General features: G+C 46.6%; 1 protein-coding gene across 3 annotated transcripts in view; it reads left to right on the top strand.

The window, feature by feature from the left end:
• ASTN2 (astrotactin 2) overlaps positions 1-21,657 on the top strand; it is an 821,613-nt gene that overhangs the window by 483,876 nt on the left and 316,080 nt on the right. For all 3 annotated transcript variants that reach the window (XM_028509080.2, XM_028509072.2, XM_028509089.2), the window contains one exon: positions 21,023-21,189. In XM_028509080.2, the coding sequence (XP_028364881.1) occupies positions 21,023-21,189 (167 nt within the window). The remainder of the gene's footprint in view (positions 1-21,022; positions 21,190-21,657) is intronic.

Below are 21,657 nucleotides of genomic sequence, written 5' to 3'. Positions count from 1 at the left end.
GCTCCGAAGTTTTAGGGCGGGGACTGTAAACCGAGCTCCCAAAGCCAGAACCCTTATTCTTAACCAGGGTGGATTCTTCAGCACATCATCTGTCGTCATTGCCTAATATTCCGTGGAGGGAAATACACCATCGTTTACTTGGTCTTATCGATGGCATTTTGAGGGTTTCCCACTTTAGTCTATTACAAACAAGGTTGCTGCCAGCGAGCAGAAGGCTCTTTCTGTGCTCTGAGTTAATTAGTTAGACTAGAAGTCTACAAGGACAGTTTTCAAATTACATTGTAATTTCATGATTTGGGGGAAGGTGTGGGATGGGATTTTGTGTTAAAAAAGAAGCCGCATTGCTTCTGGTTTTCCAGATGATCCTTGTGTGAGGGTACAGGTGTTCTTTCAGGACGCCGTTCAAGGGCAGGCTAAGGCATTGGGCTAAGTGGATCCTTGGGCAGAAGAGGAAGAAAGTAAAAGTAGCTCTTTAGGGAGGAGAGCCTGGTGACATGTGCAAGACATGTGTGAGAGAGAGTCCAGACGCAGAGGGTCAGCGCGGAGCAGGGTGAGGGAGGTGGCCGGACTGTCGTCCCCATGACAATGGGAGGGGGGTCAGAAACAGTGACTAAGAAGTCCTGGGTGGGTGTGCTGGAGGGCCTGGGAAGACAGAATCCATGGCTGCTGGAATGCCAACAATGAGACATGTTTTCTCCTCGCCTTTTTTTTTGTTCGGTAACCCACACTCATTGTAGCATAAAACAAATTCAAACACTGCTGAAATGTACAAACCGGGGTGCTCTTTCTCTACCGCTCACTCACTGACTTCAGAGATAACTTTGTCACGCTCTGGTCTATATATATATCTTCCTATACTTTTCCCCCCTCTGCATATGCAAATATAAATAAGAATTTATTTATGTAAGTTTAAAAACGGAAGCACAAAAATCATACAGTAGTGGGTTTTGCGGGCAACTTTCTATATCAGAACTGCATGTCTTTATACGTGCTTTTCAAAGAGCACGTCCCCTTTTTTTTTTTTTTTAAGACAACTGACTCCCTGACTTAATCCTAACAGTATATGAATGTTTTTCCTTACCTAAAAAATAAAAATGAGCAAATTGAATCCAAAAGCGCAAGAACTAAGCTTGGCTTGAGTCCAGGTGGCCTCAATTCTAGTCAGGGACTCACTGCTTCGTACAGTGTGGCATCCTTCTTTTATCTTCCTCATCATTCTTGTATTTATTTTTTATTATGGGTCTCGGAGCACCGGGATGAGAAATGATATCATCGTCGTCATCATCATTATTAATTTGAAAATATATCCTCTTCCTTCTGTTTTGCAACTTCTCATGGGCTCTGCTTTAATAAGCCTTCACCTACCAGTCTAGACATTTTCGGAGACCACAGAAGTTTTCCAGGGCTGGCAAACAGTTAGTTTGGGGCACGGGTGGAAAGAATAAACTGGGCTCTCACTGCCAGCTATGATCTTGGAAACTTTTAGCCTCGAGGGTAGCAAACCGAGAAAGGGTCTCAGAACACTTAGCAGCCTTCCTCCTCACTGACAAAATAGTAACTGGGTAGAATGATATGTGTTCCTAGGGGAGCTGGCTAATTAGGATTCTGGTCCAGGGGAGAGGACAGACTTGGCCTTGTGATACGGAGTGGGTTCAAAGCCCTGTCCCTGGGAAGCTGTGTGGCCCTGAGCAAATTGCTGAATGTATCTGAGCTCTGTTATCTTGTCCATAAACTGGGAATTATTCCTGCAAGTGAAGCGTTGTTGGCTAAGCCCAGTGCCAATAGCTGGGCACAGCTGGACTCAGTTCCATCACCCGCCTCTTCCAGGGCCAGTTGCTATCGGATAGGGAGGAGCTTGGGTGACCCAGGAAACATGGGATCCTTTTCTGGCTTTCAATGATCTTTAAGGATTCCCCTCACCATCATTGAAGGGAGGGGTGATTTTTGGAACCTACCATCCTGGGGATGATATGAGACCTAGGTAATAAAAGGACCCTGTGGCTCACTCTGGCTAGGTGGCTCAGTTGGTTGGAGCATCATCCCAAATACCAAAGGGTTGCTTACGGGTTTGATTCCCTGTCAGGGCGAATGCCTAGGTTGCAGGTTCGATCTCCAGTTAGTGCACATGTGGGAGGCAACTGAATGATGTTTATCAATTCAATGTCTCTCTCTCTCTCTCTCTCTCTAATACGTGTGTGTGTATGTATCTATATCTCTATATCAATATGTGTGTGCATATATACAGCATATATCTATATTTGTTTATTTACTTATTTATCTTCCCTTCCTCTCTCTCTAAAATAATCAATAAGCATATCCTCGGGTGAACTTGATTCTTTTTGGGGCTGCTTCCTTCCCCTTCCTTAGTCCATAAATCAAATCTGTGCTTGGGTCGCTAGAGGGAAGACCCAGAAGAGCAGCCTGTATGACAGCCAGTGGGACTTCACCCCCTCCACGCTTTCCCTGGGGAGCTGTTCCTCCCCGCACGGTAACCCTGAGGGGAAGACAGGGTTCTCCATATGGTGGAGTTTCAAGCAGGAGTGTTGTCACCAACCTCCATGATTTTGTCGTCGCCTTGTTTAGATAATGAGGCACTTCAACTAACAACATATTTGTTTCAATTTTAAGATGATAATATGCACTATAAGAACGTGTAGAATGCAGAGAGGAAAGGAAGAAAAATATGACACCCACTAACACCGCCTCCAATAACCACCACCAACATATTGATATTTACTTTTAGTAGATTTCCTATAGGATCCACATTTAGCAATATGTGAAATACACATACAGAAAATGTGTAAAATGTTGCAGCCAGTTTCATCAATAGAAAGATAAGCATTGCACATGTAACCGTCACCTCAGTCAAGGATTAGAACTGCCTGTGTTTGAGAAGCTCATGCATGGTGTCTCCAGTTCTCATTTTAGCCCCTCCTTCCCCTGGAGAAGTGGCCACAGCCCAGACTTTTACACTCATCGCGCCCCTTATCTTTTCCTCATAGTTTCCCCACTTATGTCCACATAGAACTTTTTTTTTATCTTGGTGGTGGGTTCTACAGCATTCAGTACCTCTCATTAAGCTATGGAAACTGATCTCCACTGGTTGAAACAAAAACTGGTGATCAGTTGGTTTGCAGTTTCATTTAAATTTTAGCTGCATTCAGAGTGCAACTATTGTTTGGACACTCTGTGAGGCCCCAAAGTCATGGCCACACACTGTGTCCAGGCTAGCTGAAAACTTACAGTCTATCTACCCGACCAAAAGCGGCATTTCGGACCCTGCCGCTGTGAAGTGCACACAGATACCGCCCTCTGGCACATACACAGGATGTCCTCTCCTGTTGGTTCACTCTGGTGCTGTATCTGGCCTAAGCCACTGCCTCCCATCCTTTGAATCACTGGCACCACACGAGCATATTATTTATTTTCTTCCAGCTGGTCCAAAACCTTGCCGGCTTTTTCTACGGCATATTTTAAAATGTTACATTCCTGAGTTCATTCTGGGTGAGAGGAAAAACCTTTCAGGCAGGGGGTGAGGAGACATAGAGTAAATGTTTCTGGAGATGTGGCTGAGGTGTCGCTTGGATCTTAGATCCACACAGCACCCCGGCCCAACAGTATCGCTGTCCTCCTACTGCGAGTGTGACGAGAAGTGGTGTGCCCGGTGTCACTCAGATCCTGACTGGCAGCATCGGATCAGAACCCAGCCAGCGCTGAAGGACCCTGGTAACCTTGATGGAAAGGCTAAAAGCTCTGGTCTGGGGCAGGCAGGCTTCCCGGAGCACGGGTTCCTATTGCACTAATTGATGACACTGGCAATGACATATCGATGTTCTCGTGTATACAACAGCACCTGGACATGGGCTGCTGGGAGAGTTCAGAGGGATGGCGTGCACTCATCTCAGCATCTGGCTGACATCTCATCTCAGTAAATAGCAGAGAGGATGTCAGACAGGATGCTGGGGAGGTGTTGAAAGCGAAGACGGGAAGCACACTGCCCTGGGTGGACTGGAGGGTGAGTGTTCAGCTGTGGGTGGCAGCGAGCGGAGAGGGTCAGGGTTGGTGCTGAATTCTCCGCCCACTTCTATCCACATCAGACTTGAGGAACCTGGGGGTTCAACATAAATGGCATGTCTCTATTCAGGGCTAGACTTTTTTTCTTCTTGTTCCTTCTCTTAAATTGCTCTCTGCGACAAAAAAAATAAAATATGCGAACTGCCTAAAATTACACTCTACATGCGCTGGATAAATATATACCGTCAAAAGCATATGTTCAATGGCTGCTGCTCCATGCTTTGCAAAGCCAGCTAGCTTATAGAATCATTTCTCATGCAGAGTCCAGCAAACCGATGGGAAGGCATGGTATGAAGACCCCAGCCTCAAGCTGCAAATAAGTTTTAGCTGCAAAGGGCGGGGAAGGGGAACCAGCAGTGGAACCCAGCAGGTAATGAAAAGTCCACACTTCTGAGGAGCATCGTGGTACCTACACCATCAGGCTGTGGTTAATATTCTGGGTTAATATTCTGAGTTAATATTCATACACATTTAGAACAGTGCCTGGCACATGTAAGCACTGTTAAGTGTTAGCTATTATTGTTATTAATGAGCTATACAAAGGCTATTTATTATCATCACCAGACAGTTATTGAATAGACATTCTTCAGGGCTGCTGGCAGATTCACCTGGGCAAGCGATCCCTGGTCTCCCTTCTCTCAGCCCTCGGTGCTTATCTGTACCACATAAAACCCTTCAAGGTCAGTAAGGACGGTTCTTGCTAACCTTTCTCCCTGCGCCCACACCCTCTTTAGGATAGGTGCTCCATGAGGGCTGGGGCTAAGGCTTCACAAACTTGGTGACCCAGAGGACAGTTGGCTTTGATGATGAAGCAGTTGCTGGGCAAGCACACCTGCTCCACACGGGGTCCTGGGGAGCTCTGAGGAGACTTGCTGAAGGCGTGGCAACTCGCGCCAGAAGGGTAACCAGCCATGGGAAGACGCAGTGGGGATGGAGTGCAAGCAGCATTCTCACTTGCTCCCCTAGAGCAGCGGTCCCCTACCTTTTTGGCACTGGGGACAGGTTTTCCATGGGTGGGTTGGGGGGACAGGAGGCGGAGCACAGACGAGCTTCCCTGGCAGCCTGGTTCCTCACACGCCAAGGGCTGCTACCAGTCCACGGCCCCAGGGTTGGGGACCCCTCCTCTCTGCATGGTTCCCCAGCTCAGGTGCCACCTACTACCAGAATCTGCCACCTGACCTCCCTTGGAATTCTGCCAGCCTCTTGCAGAGAATCATGGGCTATGCAAGCTGTAAGGCCCCGAGAGAGCAGCTGCCACCTTTTGCATCAAACAGATGAGAAGACGGAGGGCCAAAGAAGGGAGGGAAGTGCCCGAAGTAGGAATTGTAGCCTGTGTCTCCCAATGCCCTGGTTCTCTAATGGGGAAGTCTGGTGACCCTGTATCCAGAGAGCTAGCCATGAATATCATGCATGTGCACAAACCCAGCCGTGCATTTCAGCGGAGTTGCATGTCAGCACTATTCTTGAGCATAAGCCATCTTGGACTATGACTTCCCTCCCTCTCGGGGTTTACCCAACTTCTCTGTTAGCTCTAAATTCTCCTGGAGATCAGGGACCACCATGCATCCTGTATCTGTCTCCATAGGACAGGGGCAGTGCGGTGTGGGGGAGGGACCATGGGTTTGGGGTCAGACACACCATGGTTGCACCCCCGGCTCTAGTCCTCAAAAGCTGAGTAACACAGGAAGGCACTTCTGGTCTCGAGGCGGTCTCCGCTTCTGCAAAGGTGGGCTAACAGGAGCAAGCTCGCGGAACTGTGGGCTTTCACCAGTGGAGTAAGGAAGATGCCTGGCCTAGTGTCTGGCCCCTGGTAGGTGCTCAGAGCATTTGAGTTTCCTTTCTCGCGTCTTCAGCGTTGTGTTGAATGCTGCCCAGATGGCTGGCATATGGGGAGAATAGCTTGTTGGTATTTCACTGGAACTCACGCCAGAACTAAGCAATGCAACCAGACATTTTATTGCGTTCCAAAAATATCACCATGCATCAAATATTGAGTGGTAATAATGGCAATAGCTGAAACTTTGATAACAATAGACAGTTTACCCATGTACCAGGTGCTCTGCTAGGGACATCGTCAAGTGTCTAATTCTTTTTCCCCCAGAACAATTCTGAGTAGGTACAATTAGACTCATTTTGTATTGAGAAAATTGAGGCTCTGGGGTTAATGAAGTGACTGGCTAACATGACACAGCTAGTCAGTGGCACCAGCCAGGTCTGATTCAAGCCCAGGCTTGCCTGACCCTCAGGGCCAACCTCAGGGGGACTCCCTGCCTGGTGCTGGGCACTGGGATGGTGCTGAGGAGAGGGAGCTGTGTGTGTTACACTCTCCGGAAGTAGCCCAGGGACTCGTTGGGCAGACACACTATGAACCAGAAACCAGCCCTCCTGCTAGAAGGGTAATTAACAAGAAAGGGAAGGAAAAAACGATGCTGGCTGGTTGTGAGCATCAAAAGGAAGGAGGAACTTCCACACAAGGGTTCTTGTCCTGTCTCTGAGGGAACTGAGTGTCCCCAGCAACCCCAGGAGGCAGCTATGTAGTATGAGTCCGTTTTAAAATGAGGAAACCAAGATCAGAAAGGTGTGTGACTTGCCCATTGTCATGCAGCTAGGAAATCACAGCATCTGCATTGGAGTCCATTTCTTTAGTCTCCTCAGCATCCCTCTGCTTCTGAAAGTCAAGATAGGATCTATAGAGCGGGGCTCTTGAGCTGGAGATTTAGAATACATAGGGATCTTTTTGAAGAGGAAGGCAGACCAGCCGAAGGCAGAGCATGGGCAGATGGTACTGAGTATGGACCCAGGCACTGCTGGGTGTTTGCCTGGCTGATGATTGCCAGACCCCGGTGGAGGAACAAGTGAGGCAGGGTGGCTTGGGCTGTGTGTCTGGGATCTCCCCTAGGGGCTGGAGTCAGGCTCTGCCTTCTCCACTTGAGGCCCCAGGCCCCCTGGTGTGGCCCGCAGCTGCAGCCAGCCCAACAGTACCAGGGTCTATTGATCCCTTAATCCGTTTTTGCATGCCCACCCCTCCCCTCCCTGTCAGCATCACAGCCCAGCACAAATTGAGTGGCAGCCGAACTGGCACGAGTTGATTAAAACTCCTAGTAATAACGAGTTCTTGACTGTTCTGGTTGTCCAAATCAATGTCGGCAATAACGGACAGGCTCCATGGCCCTGTTGACAGATTGAGGCTGAGGAGGGAGAGGGTGGGGGACTGGCAGGGCCTTCTCTGCTCACGCCCATTCCAGGAAGTACTGCAGAGGCCCCCTGAGACAAGCAGAGCCCCCCCCCCCCCCCCATCTCAGACTCTAATCAAAGGGAGGGTGCACCCTGAAGGGCAAGCAGCCCTTCCTTAGCTTGTGTGCTCGTTGGCAAGTAACCTTGACTGTGCAATTGCTGTCGCTTAGAGGTGCCAGTGAGTGTTGTTGTGGGGACTCAAATAGATAACACATGGAAGAATATTCAGCACATGGTAGGTGCTCAAGAAATACCCGTTTCATTTCCTTCCTTGCTTCCTTCCCTTCCTTTTCTTCCCGAGATGCTCTGTCTGATCTTCGTGTATCCAAGACTATCCTGCCAGCAGTCTCTCTGAGTCCCCTCGTGACCCATCACAGTGACCTTCCCCCAGGGTTTTTAGAATCCTGGCATAGCCCTGGCCAGTCTGAACCACTTGTGACATTACAGCCTCCACTTCCATGTGGATCAAAGGAAAGAGCACCTCATTGATCATCTGGGAACCTTGACTGTGGTCCCAATAGGCCTCTCCCTTGTTGTGTGACCTTAGGCAATTCACTTGGCCCCCTTTAGGCTTTAAGTTCCTCATCTGCAAAGTGGACAGGATGATACTCATCCTGCCTTAATATTATTGGGAAGAGCAAAAGCTGCTTGTGGTAATACGAGGTCTGCCTGGAAAAAGTCCAGCCGTTAATATAATGAAAACAGTTTGCATGACATGGATGTAGCCTGGCAGCCAAGGAGAGGGGACTGGAATACGCATGCATGAATAATAACGACTCCACTAGTCAGTGGGGACAGTAGACACCGTTGAGTGAGCATGTACACTGTGTGGCACTGTATTCAAAATGACTGAGCAAGTGAGCAACGAACCTGCATCAAATTTTGTGTTCAGCTTGAACATTTCTCCTACGGAAACTATTTGGATGATTCAGAAGGCCGCAGCTATGGGCAACTGGTGATTGGCAGCTTCATCACAACAATGTGCCTGCTCATGCATCACGTCTCATGCAGAGTTTTTTGGTGAAATATCAAATCACCCAGGTGGCTCAGCCCCCCCTACAGCCCAGATTTTGTAACAGGGTGCAGCCAAGAGGGGGGCCCCAAATAGGGATTTGGAATGGGGTCCAGAACTCAAGGTGTCCAGGAAATATTAGAAAGATATATAGGATGTCCTCACCCCGCCCCCCAGGTGTGTGTTGGGGGAAGAGACACATGGAGCAGGAGCATACAGGACTGTTTTGTACAGCAATAGCTTTGCAGCTAACCTCTGGCATGGTCATTTAACATATCTATAACCTTTAACTGGTTTCATAGATATGTTAAATAGCTGTGGCCACATTTTGAGCCAGGGGGATGGAAGTGACTTCTACCCAAGATGTAACTGGGGGGCAGCTCCCCCTTGTTACAGTGCCTGCGTGAGAGCTTGGAAAAGATTGGCTCCATGCCATGGGGCCACACCTGCCCAGACTCACTATGGCAGCCCAGTAAAGCTGGAATAATACAGGAATGCTGGCACGTGTAACTGTTGTAGGAGGAGTTGGAAATGGGGGTGCAGAGGAAGGTTGGTGCGGGGATTTAAACCAAGACTCGGCAGTCATGCAAGAGAGAGAACCACACAGCTTTGGTGAGAGCCAGGACCACACGGCTTTGGGGTGCTCCCTTTTGCCATGAGGCTTAGTAAGCAGGAGAGACTTGGCCTGGAAGAAAAGGGGTGAAAGGACTCTTGCTCGTGGGCCATGAGGAGGTGCCACATGGCTTTGGATTAACTGGAGATCGTGGCAGCAACACAGCTGATGGTGCCGGGAGCCTGAATCATGGACTTCTACTTCTTTTCCTGAGATCCGATACCCCAGACTAGGGCAGAGGGGGAAGGAAGCACTGTGTGCATCTGTGGGTATCCTAAAAGACGTTAATATTTTAATGAAGACATTGGGTCACTACTTTAAGTCTGTATAGCTTTAAATAAACATTTCCTTTTCACAAATCTCTGGCATTGAGAGACATCTTTCCTCTGGTGGTGGGCAAAGCAAACCTAGTGGGGGGTTCTTTTGGTAATAGTATATCATACCCCTCCCCTTGGCCCTGTTCTGTAACAATTTGGTGCCCTGTGACTTCTGGCTTTTCCGGAAACTCAAATCACCTTTGAAAGAAAAGAGATTTCAGACTATTGATGATTTCAGAAAATACAACAGGCAGCTGATGGCGATTGGGAGAACTGTGTGAGGTCCCAAGGTGCCTACTTTGAAGGGGACTTGAGGCATCATTGTCCTATGTACAATGTTTCCTATATCTTGTATCTTCTTCAGTAAATCTCTCTCTTTTTCACATTACATGGCTGGACAGACCTCATATTCCTCCTACCCTCTCCATGTATCTGGTCCCCTCCCTTTGCTCCTGAATGTATTTCCTGTGGGGTCAGGGGGAGGTCAGGATGTAACAAAGTATCCAGGACAGCAGATCATTTTTTGAGGCCCTGCCATTGTGCTAGGCCCATGTCTGGTTGGGAATCCGGGTTGAGTTTCTCACAAGCCCCAGAAGGTAGGAGTTCCTCTCTCCGGTGTGGAGAAATGGAAACTGAGGCTCAGCAAGGCACACAGGTAGAAAGTGAGCCAACTCCCCTCCTGGTTTATGGGATCCCATGTGGCTGCCAGTGAGCTAGGCCTTTTGTGAATGTCTAATCTCACCTTTGCGGCAAAGTCTCGTTTCATCTTTAGCACGATCTCTAAGGCAGCGCTAGGAGGCAGGACCGTTCGTAGACAGTGCTATCATTCCACCTGCGTTGGTGATGACAGAACTCGGATGCTTGCTGAGCCCTTAGAGGAGGACAGGCCTTTGCCCACAATTAAGTTGAGAGGCATCCTTGTGATTTGCTAAGGCATGCTAATGTTAATTGTTAATTGTTAATGTTAAGGCCGCCTCAGTTAATTCAAGGGAAATGCTGTAGAGCCACTTCTCCCCTTTTCACGAGCCATAGTTGTTTTGACAAACACCCAGCAGCTCAGTTGTCCAATTCCTTCATGTTATAATAGAGGAAACAGGCTCAGGCTCAAGAGAGTGGGGTGCGCTTACCTGAAGCCACCCAGTGAGTTAGAGAGGAGGCCAGGCAGCGCTGGAACTCAGCTGCCGGGAGAGCCGTTCCTGTGCATTTCCTGAGGGCTTTCTAGGATCTGGCGTCTTACCTGCAGCATCCATTAGCCTGCCACACCTGCTTTGAGGACGTTTTGTGCATAGACATTTTAGGATTACTATACACTCTTGGTGGATGACCATATGCCAGCCCAGGAATACCTAGTGGGGACCCCCCACTAGGTTCACTATGCCCGCATTATCCATTTCTTCCAGATGGAGAAACTGAGGCTCAGAGATGCTAAGTGGCTAACTCAGAATGAGCCAGTAAGAGGCTGGGTTCAAGGCTGGAGTTCTTTCTATTACCCCACCCTACCCCTCAGGTCCAAGATGACAGAGGATGTCCACACTCATGTCCCCCAGGGCCCTGTAAGAGGGGCTGGGCTCCTCTCCGGTGCCTCAGGAAATCCTCCAAGCTTTGAATTTGGTTGTTTTTTCTTCCTGCTCAGAACAGCTGGCCCACCTTCCAGACCTGGGGGCGGGGTGGTAGAACAGCTTATTACAAAATGTGCACTTGGAGCAATTTGCATTCTGTGATTAATGAACATTAAAATGCATAATTACAAACAGAAACAAATGGCTTGGTGCTGATGAAAAGTTGGGCTGGGAAAGAGGGAGAGCAGGCTCAGGGGATGGAGGAGGCTGGGGGAGGGCCAGCCAGGGATAGGAACAGCCGGGAACCCTCAAGGCCTTAAGGCTCAGGGACCCAGGCCCAAGGTCTCCCTGTGGACCCTTGTCTGAGCTGGAGCAGAATGGGAACTGTGAAGTCCTGGGACCCTGCTGACCAGGGTTAGACTCCCCCCACCCCCAACCCCAGCTCTGTCTGTACTTACTGTGAAACCTGTGGGCAAAGGAGCAGCCCTGCAAGGAGTGGGGTCCTTACCAGATAGGCCAGCCTCTCTTCTCTGCCCACTCCTGGTCCCACAGGGCCTGCCTCCCAGGGCTCCTTTTATGAGCTCTAAAAAAGTGCTTACACATAATTGAATTCACTAACCAGTAATCTCTTTAAAGTAGCAAATCAAATCACTTCACTCCTCTGCCAACAACCCTCCAATGCCTTCCAGCTGTACTTGGAATAAACTCAAGATGCCTTCTCATGACAGAAGTCAGGTGAGGGGTGCGGGGAGGGGTGGATGGCAACTTTGTCTAAGGACCATGTAGTAAATATTTTAGGCATGAAAGGTCACCTGTGGTCTTGTTTGTTGTTGTTGTTTGTTTGTTTCTTTTGGGGTTTTTTGGTCTTATATTCTTTCTTAAAGAAACACAAAACTTGAAAAATGTAAGAAAACATTCTTAGCTCTAGGGCTGTACAGAAACAGGCTGTGGGGGAGTAGATGCACTTCCTCTATTCGTCCCACCATAGAAACTAGGAACCCTGTAGGTTATCTATAAAACAAACATGGGACTGTGAAAAGTGGAAGAAAGAAGGCAGACCAGCTAGGGATTTGGGGACCCAAAGAAAGATATAGTGGCCAGTGTCTTGGATTTTCTTTTTCTCTCATATGTCTCAAATTTGGAGTTGAAGGAGCCAGGAACTCAAAAACACAGTAGGTAAAGATCAAAACAAAACAAAAAGATACAACACTTCTAAAAGCTGGGTCTTTTCAGCCAAAGTACCATAAACAGGGCAACCTAACAAGGCAGAATTTTTTTTTAGACAATACCATTCTGCTCCAGCTAAACATCACAGGAAAAAAAACAAAAACCTAACCCCTATTAACAAAGGACAAATAGGAGCTAGACAAACATCCTTCTGAGGCTTTAAGGACACAGGCCTCCCTTCTCAGCCATCCCCTGTCCCTGCTGAGGAGATATTGTTACAGAACAACAAGGGGGGACCAAGGCAATGTACTATTACTGAAAGGAACCCCCCAGGTTTGTTATGTCCACCGCCAGAGGAAAGATGTCTATCAATGCCAGAGATTCATGAAAAGGAAACATTTATTTAATGCTATACAAACTTAAAGTAGTGAGCTAATGCCTTTATCAAAATCCCAAAGTCTCTTAAAACACCCACAAACACACACATTCCTTCCTTCCCCCTTTGCCCAGTCTGGGGTACCATATCACAGGAAAAGAAATAGAAGTCCGTGGTTCAGGCAGCCCCCAGTTCTTCCCAGTAATCCATGTCGGCTGGTAGGCCTCCCTCGGTTCCCAGCACCATCAGCTGTGTTGCCAGGACCTCTGCTAAAGCCGGGTGGTGGCTCCCGCTTCTAAAGCTGTGGGGGTCCCCACTCTGGCAAAGCCGTGTGGTTCTCTCTCCCAGTGCCGAGGGAGTACCCACTCTGCTAAAGACCGAGTGGTTTTCCCGCTCAGGGCTGCAGGAATCCCCACTCAGCCCAAACCGTATGGTCCTCTCTGCACAAGGGCTGCCGAGTCTGGGTTTAAATCCCCGCGCCAATCTCCCTCTGCAGCCCCATTTCCGACTCCTCCTACAATCAGTTACACCTGCCAGTACTCTCATACCCTTCCAGCTTCACTGGGCTGCCATCCTGAGTCTGGGCAGGTGTGGCCCCATGTCATGAAGCCAATCTTCTCCAAGCTCCCACTCAGGTGCTGTAACTTGGGGGACATGCCCCCCAGTTACATCTTGGGGGTAAGTTACTTCCATTCCCCTGGCTCAGAGCATGGCCACAGCTATTTAACATATCCATGTTGCCAGTTAAAGGTTATAGATACGTTAAATGACCACACCAGAGGTTAGCTGCAAAGCTGTTGCTATGCAAAACAGCTCTCAGTGGCCCTGCTCCATTTGTCTCTTCCCCCAACCCACATCTGTGGGGGTGGGGGAGTGGTGAGGACATCCTAATATTTCCTGGACACCTTGAGTTCTGGGCCCCATTCCAAATCCCTACTTGGGGCCCCCTCTTGGCTGCACCCAGTTACAATATCAGAGAATCCTAGTAAGGAGGCAGGACTTTAACCCTCACTGAGAGGTAGTGAGCAATCCCATCCCAAGCTGATCCAGTGTCATTGAAAATTACATGGAAAGCCTGGAGTTTCACTCCTAACCTGTAGCAATGAGGCCTCCTTCCTCTTGCCCCTGGGGTGGTGCCATAGAAGGCCTAGGAGAAAGTGAGGACAACTGACCAGTGATCAGTAGTAGTAACGCCACCACTTCACTTCCCGCCCCGCGTGGTGTCAGTGGAGGTGCTGCAGCTGGGTGCACCCAGCACTCTCATCCAGGAACAATCATCAATAAACTCCTAGTGGGTAGTCAGATTCCCACCACCCCTCAGCAACAATGAGGACCCTTCACTCTTCGTTATTTGAGGAAGCCAAGTGGGGAAACTGGGATCCTACCTCCCCATCAATAACAAGGTGAGCCTCCTGCTTTTTCCTGTTGGATCATGTCAGAGGAAACCAGACAAAATAAAAAAGGCTTCAATAAGATCCACAGTTAAAACATAATGCCCCAAATGCCCAGATTTCTGCCAAGAATCACTTACCATATGAAGAACCCAAGAGATCCATAACAGAATTAAAAAGAAAAAAAAAGACAATCAATAGATATCACCATCAAGATAGCAGAGGTATTAGAATTAGCTGATAAATATGTTAAAATAGCCATCATAAAATGCTGAAACAAGCAATTACAAGCACAAAATGAATTAAAAAAGAATAGTCTCAGAAAGTAAATAGAAGACATAAATGAAAGGCAAATGGAAATTACAAACTGAAAATATACAATAATTTAAAAAAACAGTGGATTGGCTCAACAGCAGACAGAAAGGATAGGGGAAATAGCCAGTGAACTTAAGGATAAAACAATAGAAATTACTCACTCTGAACATCAACAGAAAGTAGACTGAAAAAGAAAATAAATGCAGTTTCAAGATCCTGTGGAACTGTAAAAAAAGTCATTGGCATCCCAAAAGGAGAGAAGCAAGAGAGTAGGACTCAAACAGTAGTCAAAGAAAAAAATGGCTAAAAACTTCTTATATTTGGCAAAATACATAAACATTCAGATTCAAAAAGCTGAGTAAATTCCAACAAGGACAAACACAAAGAAATCTACACCAACACATCATAATCAAATTTTGGAAACTATTTTTCATTTTCCAAGAAGAAAATCTTAAAAGCAAAAAAAAAAGAGATGCCTTGGCCAGTGTGTCTCAGTTGGGTAGAGCATTGTCCCATAAGCCAAAAGGTTGCAAGTTCGGTCCCCAGTTGGGGTACCCATGAGCATCAACCAATCGATGTTTCTTTCACATCAATGTCTCTCTCCCTCTGTGTCTTCCTCCCTTCCCCTCTCTCTAAAATGAATAAGCACGTCCTTGGGTGAGGATTATAAATAAATAAATAAATAAATAAATAAATAACATTTTGTGTATGAAACACAGTTTGAATGACTGGAATTATGAAAAACCATGGAACCAGAAGGAAGTGGCAAAACATTTTTCAAGTGTTGAATAAAAGAGAACTGTCAACTCAGAATCCTATGTCCAATGAAATATCTTTTAGTAGTGAAAAAAATCAAAATATTCTCATATGAAAGAAAACTAAGATAATTAGTGGTCAGCAGACTTACTCTAAAAAAAGGGGGGGGGGCAACAAACTAAAAAATGTTTTCCAAAAAGAAAAGAAAGAACTAAAGAAGGAATCTTGAAACATTAGGAAGGAAGGAAGAAAGAACAGTTAGGAAAAACAGTGTCTGATGATGACATCAGTAGGCTGTGACAAGTTACGGAGACCTGGAACAACCACTAAAAACCACATAAAGACATATACTCGCCCTGCCTGGCCTAGCTCAGTGGATTGAGCTCGGGCTGCGAACCAAAGTGTTGTATGTTCGATTCCCAGTCAGGGTACATGCCTGGGTTGCAGGCCATGACCCCCAGCAACCACACATTGATGTTTCTCTCTCTCTTTCTCCCTCCCTTCCCTTTCTAAAAATAAATAAATAAATAAAATCTTTAAAAAAAGACATATACTCAAAAACACTGTAGTAAATCAAAATGGAATCCCAAAAATGTTCAAGTAACCCAACTTCATGCTTTCTAAAAGAAATTCACTTCACATATAACTACTTAGGCAGGTTGGAAGTAAATAGATAGGAAAAGACATATATAAATCAAACCAAAGCGGGAGAAGCAATAGTAATGTCAGATAAATTAGGCGTTAGAACAAAGGTACCAGAGAGGGGCATCATGTGATCATGAAGGGGTCCTCCACCAGGAGTGTCTAGTAATCCTAAATGTCTATGCACCAAACTACAGAGCTGCAAAATAGGTGAGGTAAAACCTAACAGAGCTTAAAGGAGAAAGTAGACAAGGTCACATTAATAGTACCCCTCCTTCCACAACTGACAGAACTAGACAGAAAATTAGCAACGTTGTAGAATAACCGAACAACGTTATCAACCAGAAGGATCTAGTTAACATTTATAGAACACATTGCCCAGCAACAACAGAATACACATTCTTATTTTAAGTGCCTATGGAACACATACCAAAATAGACCATAGCCTGGGCTATGAAAAGTCTCAACGAATTTAAGAATTCAAATCATACAGAGTGTTCTCCTGCCATAGTAGAATCGAACTAGAAAGCAGTGACAGATAACGGAAAACTCTCTAAATACTTGGAGACCACACAACATACTTCTAAATAATTCATGGGTTGAAGAGGAAGTCTCAAGGGAAGCAAACAAATAAATAAAGAACACTGAACTCAAAGAAATAAAAAATAACAAAATCTGTGGGACACCGGTAGCATGGTTATCTGTCCTTTTATTCGTAACTTACAGGGCAAGAAAAGGGAATAGAAGGCCTACAGAGCAGAAAGAAAAAAGAAATCCACCCCCATTGGCAGATCAGATGTTTGTCTAAATAGAACATCCCAAGAAGTAATGACTGAGTTCAGCAAGATCTCAGAATACAAGAAAAATATGCAAAATATCAATTGTGTTTCCATATACCAACAGTGAACATGTAAACATCGAGATCAAAAAGATAATGCTACCTGCAATCCCTAAAACATAATGAAACACTTAGATGTAAATCTAACAAACCGTGAATAGTACATATATGCTGAAAACTACAAAATGCTGATGAAAGAAATAAAAAAGATAAAAATGAATGGAGAGACGCATGGTTTTCATGGGTTGGAAGACTCGATGTAGTGAACATCTCCATTCCATCCAAATCGACATAAAGGTTGAATATAATCCCTATCAAAACCTCAGCATGATTATTTTTCTAGGTACAGACAAGATTTTTCTGCAATTTATATGAAAGGGCAAAGGAACGAGAATAGGCAAGACTTATTTTGAGAAATAACGAAGTAGAAGGAGTCAGTTGACTCTATTTTCAGACTTAACATAGTTTCAATAATCCAGACTGTGTGAAGTTAGGGGAAGAAAAGACACAGAGATCCATGGAACAGCATGGAAGACCCAAAATGACCTATGCAAATAAGCTCCTTTTTTTTTTTTTTGCAGAAGTGAGAAAGCAATTTTATGGAGGGAAGGGAGACTTTTCAGGAAAGGGTGCTAGGGAAGGTACACTTACATGGGCAAAAAATCAAACCTCAATGTAAGTCTCAGACCTCATGCAAAAATTAAAGTACGCCACAGAATTAACTGTAAAATATAACACTATTAACATTTCTAGAACACGTGCGTGTGCACATGAGAAAATCTTTGGGATTGGCAAAAATGTTCTTAGATTCCAAAGTGCAATCTATAAAAGAGAAAAGGATGGATTTTTATCAAAAATCAAAACATTTGCTCTGCAAAAGCTCATTTGAAGATAAGACGAGTTGCAGAGTGGGAGAGAAAATATTTGCAAACCACATGTCTGACAAAAGTCTAGTGTCTAGAAAATATAGAACTCTTTTAAAACTTAGTGGTTTAAAAAAACTCAATCCAATTAGAAAATGGGGAAAAGACATCAAGAGACATCTCATTGCAAAGGATACACAGACTGAAAATAAACACCAAAGATGTTCAGCATCATTAACCATTAGAGAAATGCAAATTAAAACCACAGTGAGATATTACTGCACACCTACTAGGATGGCTAAAATTAAAAAAATAGTGACATCAAATACCAATGAGCATGTGGAGAAACTAGATGGCTTATCCATTGCTGGTGGGGGCTTAACATAGTACCACCACCCCACACAAGTTTGGCAGCTCCCTAAAAATATTAAACATGCACCTCTCGTATTCATTTCTTAAGTGCCTGTTACGTGCCAGTTGTGAGTGAGGCACTTTAGATGTTTGGAGTTTTTTTTGTGTTTGTGTTTTTTGTTTTCCGGAAATGCCTCCAGGAGAGGCTTTCAGATTCCCATGGGGAGGTGCTGGCCTAGATGCTCAGTATCATAAAGCCTCCGTGAAACTTAGGCTTGCTTTCAGTCCTCATGTGCTTGTCTGCAGGATGTCTGCCCCACAGAAGGAGAGGAAACTAGCCCTGGCTGGCGTAGCTCAGTGGATTGAGCGCAGGCTGGGAACCAAAGTGTCTCAGGTTTGATTCCCGGTCAGGGTACATGTCTGGGTTGCAGGCCACGGCCCCCAGCAACCGCACATCGATGTTTCTCTCTCTCTCTTTCTCCCTCCCTTCCCTCTCTAAAAATAAATGAATAAAATCTTTTAAAAAGAAAAAGAAAGAGAGGAAAGCATGGCTGCAAGGTCGCAAGACAGGCGCATGCTGGTGCCTGGGCAAGAGCTCTAATGGTGTTCTTTCTAGCATCCTGGGACACCTCCCTTCTGCTCCAGGGATACCCCCTCCCTCGAAGACTTCCCTGGCCAAGGCCTCCCTGCTCCAAAGTTCCCCAGTCACTCATATGGGCAGAGTTTTCATCTTTCCTTTAAAAATGTACTTCTTCATGCTTGTAGTATAACTAGATCTTTTGTCTGACACACACACATATATTATTTCTTATTTCTTAAACGAGATTCTAAGTTCCTTCGAAGTATTCATATCTGTTGCAATGTAACAAAGGATCCCAAATCAAGGAGCTTAAAACAAAAAGCATTGTACCAGTGTCCTGGGGCTGCTGCACCAAAAGACCATGAAATAGGTGGTCTAAGACAAGAGAAAGGTATTCCTTCACAGCCTGGGGTCCAGGAGTCTGAGATCAAGCTGTCATCATCAGGGCTGTCCTCCCTCCAAGGGTACTAGGGGAGAATCCTCCCTCACTTCCTCCAGCTTCTGGTGGCTGCAGCCTTGGTTGATTTGTGGCCACATCAACTTGCCCTCTGCCCCGCCTCCACATGGCCTTCTCCTCTGTGTTTGTAATCTCTCCGTGCCTCTCTTATAAGGACATTTGTGACTGCCTTTAGATCTACCTGGCTAATCCAGGGTGATCCCCTTATCTCAAGATCCTTAAATAAATCACAAGTGCAAAAACGGTACCATAGAAAGCAAGATTCCCAGTTCCCAAGGGTCAGGGCCGGGACATACCTTTGGGAACATTCTCAGCCCATCACACTACCTCCTAGGTTCTCTGTAAGGACTGACTAAGTAAAAGCAGGCAACGTGTTTAGATTATACCCGGGTTATAGAACATACTTTTTAAAAGAACACACGTGGTAGGGAGTAAGAGGAGGGTGGGGAAAACGGTGAGTAATCCCTTACCCCACTTATGGGCCGTTCCCTGGTGAGAAGGTCAGTGGTTCCTTCCAGCACTTGTCCCTGAGTTTCTGCAGACAGACCGGCCCAGCCCCAGTTCCAGCAAACGGCCCAGAACGCCCCTACCCCCAGGAGCCCCGCTGTCGAACAGTGACTGTTCCCAGACAAGCAGAGACCTTCTCTGAGCTCGTATTAATATGTACAGCACTTCGCTCGCATGGAAAATTGATTTTTTTTCTTTTTAAGCACAAAATGTGGCTAGTTTTATAACCTTTCCGCAGTTTGACAAAGGCCATTTATAACCCGCTTTCTCCCTCACCCTCCCTGACGCCAGTCTAAAATGTCTCGAAGAACTCCATCTTGCATTGGTAATTATGAATTCTTCTTAAGCAAAATTTAATTTCCAAGAGGGCTGACCTTTTGTGTGTGACTGTGGGTTTCGTAAATTAATTTGTGTGTGTGTGTTGTTATTGATGTTGGTCGGGAGCAGGGGGGCCAGGGAGCTGGTCGGGAGGGGGGAGTGCATTGGGAGGGCGTTTTAATCAGATGTGCACAGTGATGGATGGGGTGGGCTGGTCCCCGGGTGTTAATCTTTGTGGACAGGAAATGCCAGCAAGGTGACCGAAATGGAAAAAAAAAACAAACCTAGTGCTTCGTTTTCTGTCCCGAACATGAAGGGTTGGAATGGCTTCCCGTTCTGCTGGACTGGAGATGAGTTCAGCCTCATCCAATGATGGAAAACTGAACAAATAAAGCGCCAGTTGTCCCTACAATGTGAGATCTTCCTTTCACGGGGCACTTAGCTGGTGCCAGGCATGCCTTTGTGTGAGGTCACTCAAGGTTGGGATCACTGAGGTTTCTTAAGGTCCAAAGGGCAGCTGCTTGGCTGCATAGGGGAGCATGCACATCGCTGGGCTCAGCGCCTTGACTTTCAGCTTAGGGAAGATTCACGTCATTGTTGTTGTTTAGAAATCACTGCTTTACTTAAGCGGGAGAGCGATGCTACGTAAAAATATTGGCCTGATGGCCATTAGGAGGATGGTGTAGAGGAGGCTGGGCTGGAGGCCAGCAAACTGGTTAGGAGGCCTTTGAAGGCTCCTGGTGTGGGTCTGCAGGTATCTTGTTTAGGGCTCTAGGCACAAGGATGGAGAAGAGACAAATTTGCAACAGGAAGGAAGAGAACTCACATCTGATGGGTACCAAGTTAGTGCCACATTTTGAAGTAAGGTGGACACCTCCATGATGTGACTTGAGCTTCTAGGTGTAGGTGCTGTGCCCATGTCACAGATAAGGAAGTTGAGGCTCAGACAGGGTGAGCATCTTGCCTTGGATCACACAGGAGAAGGGAAAGAACTTGAATTTAAACTCATATTGAATCCTGGTTGATGTGGCTCAGTGGATTGAGCACCAACCTACAAACCGAAGGGTCACCAGTTTGATTCCCAGTTGGGGCACATGTCTGGGTTGCAGGCCAGGTCCCCAGTAGGGGGCATGTGACAGGCAACCACACATTAATGTTTCTCTCTCTTTCTTCCTCCTTTACCCTCTGTCTAAAAATAAATAAAATCTTTTAAAATATATAAACTCATATTGGGTAGGAGCTCTTTAAGACATATTATCCAGCTGCCTCTCCAAGGGACCTTTATAGCAGCAGACCTTATTCAACACTTACGATCACAATAATCAAGATGATCCCAGCAATGTCAATATTAACAGCAGCTAATATTTGCTACACAATTGACCCATGAGCCACAGCTCAGGTGAGAATCATTATTCTCACAATTCTATGAGGTAGCTACTGACAAAAGTCCTATTTTACAGGTGGGTACACTGAGGTTTAGAGAGGAAAAGGGGCTTGTCCAAGGCCACACAGCTATTAGTTGGCCAAAGGAAACTTTGAACACGTCGCATGGGCACCCAACCCATATACCTTCTCGGAAGGTGGGAGGGGAGGGTGTGATGGACCCGCCACCTCCTCAGCCGTGACTCCTCTGTCGCTTTCTCTCTGAGCAGTGTCCCGAGGAGCTGAGGCCCATGAAGGACGGCTCTGGCTGCTACGACCACTCCAAAGGTATTGACTGCTCCGACGGCTTCAATGGTGGCTGCGAGCAGCTGTGCCTGCAGCAGACTCTGCCTTTGCCTTATGATGCCACCTCCAGCACCATCTTCATGTTCTGCGGGTGAGTGTTCTGAGGCCCAGCCAGTTCCTTCCCAGGGGCGGGGGATGCAGAGCAAATGCCCAGAACCACAGCTTGGCCAGGCTGGGCCTGACCTTTAATGAAGTGGTCTTTTTCCCTCTGCCCTCACAGCCCAAGAGGCAGGTGGCAAGAATATATTTATCTTCCTGATGGGTATTGGGAGGAAGAATAAATAATTGGTCAGTAATTACAGTAAGTGTAATGCATGCCCAGCCTGCATCCTAAGGTCAGGGTTAGTTTCTGCTGAAGCCTCCTGCCCCTTCTGCGCCCCCTGCAGGCCTGGTTCGGGTAGTTAGGAGACAAATGAGGGCACCAAGAAGGCTTAGACATAGGCAGGTGTGGCATTAAGAACACAGGCTAGGCCCACGCTTTCAACCCTGGGTCTGCAGGAGTTTGGCAGCACCAAGTCCAGGGCTTAGCCTCTCCGTGCTCTAAGGCGCTTGTCGGTAG

The sequence above is a fragment of the Phyllostomus discolor genome, chromosome 3 (genome assembly GCF_004126475.2).
Source record: "Phyllostomus discolor isolate MPI-MPIP mPhyDis1 chromosome 3, mPhyDis1.pri.v3, whole genome shotgun sequence".
NCBI lineage: Eukaryota > Metazoa > Chordata > Mammalia > Chiroptera > Phyllostomidae > Phyllostomus > Phyllostomus discolor.
Note: the sequence above shows the minus strand (reverse complement) of the source record. Positions and strands in the feature narration are given on the sequence as shown.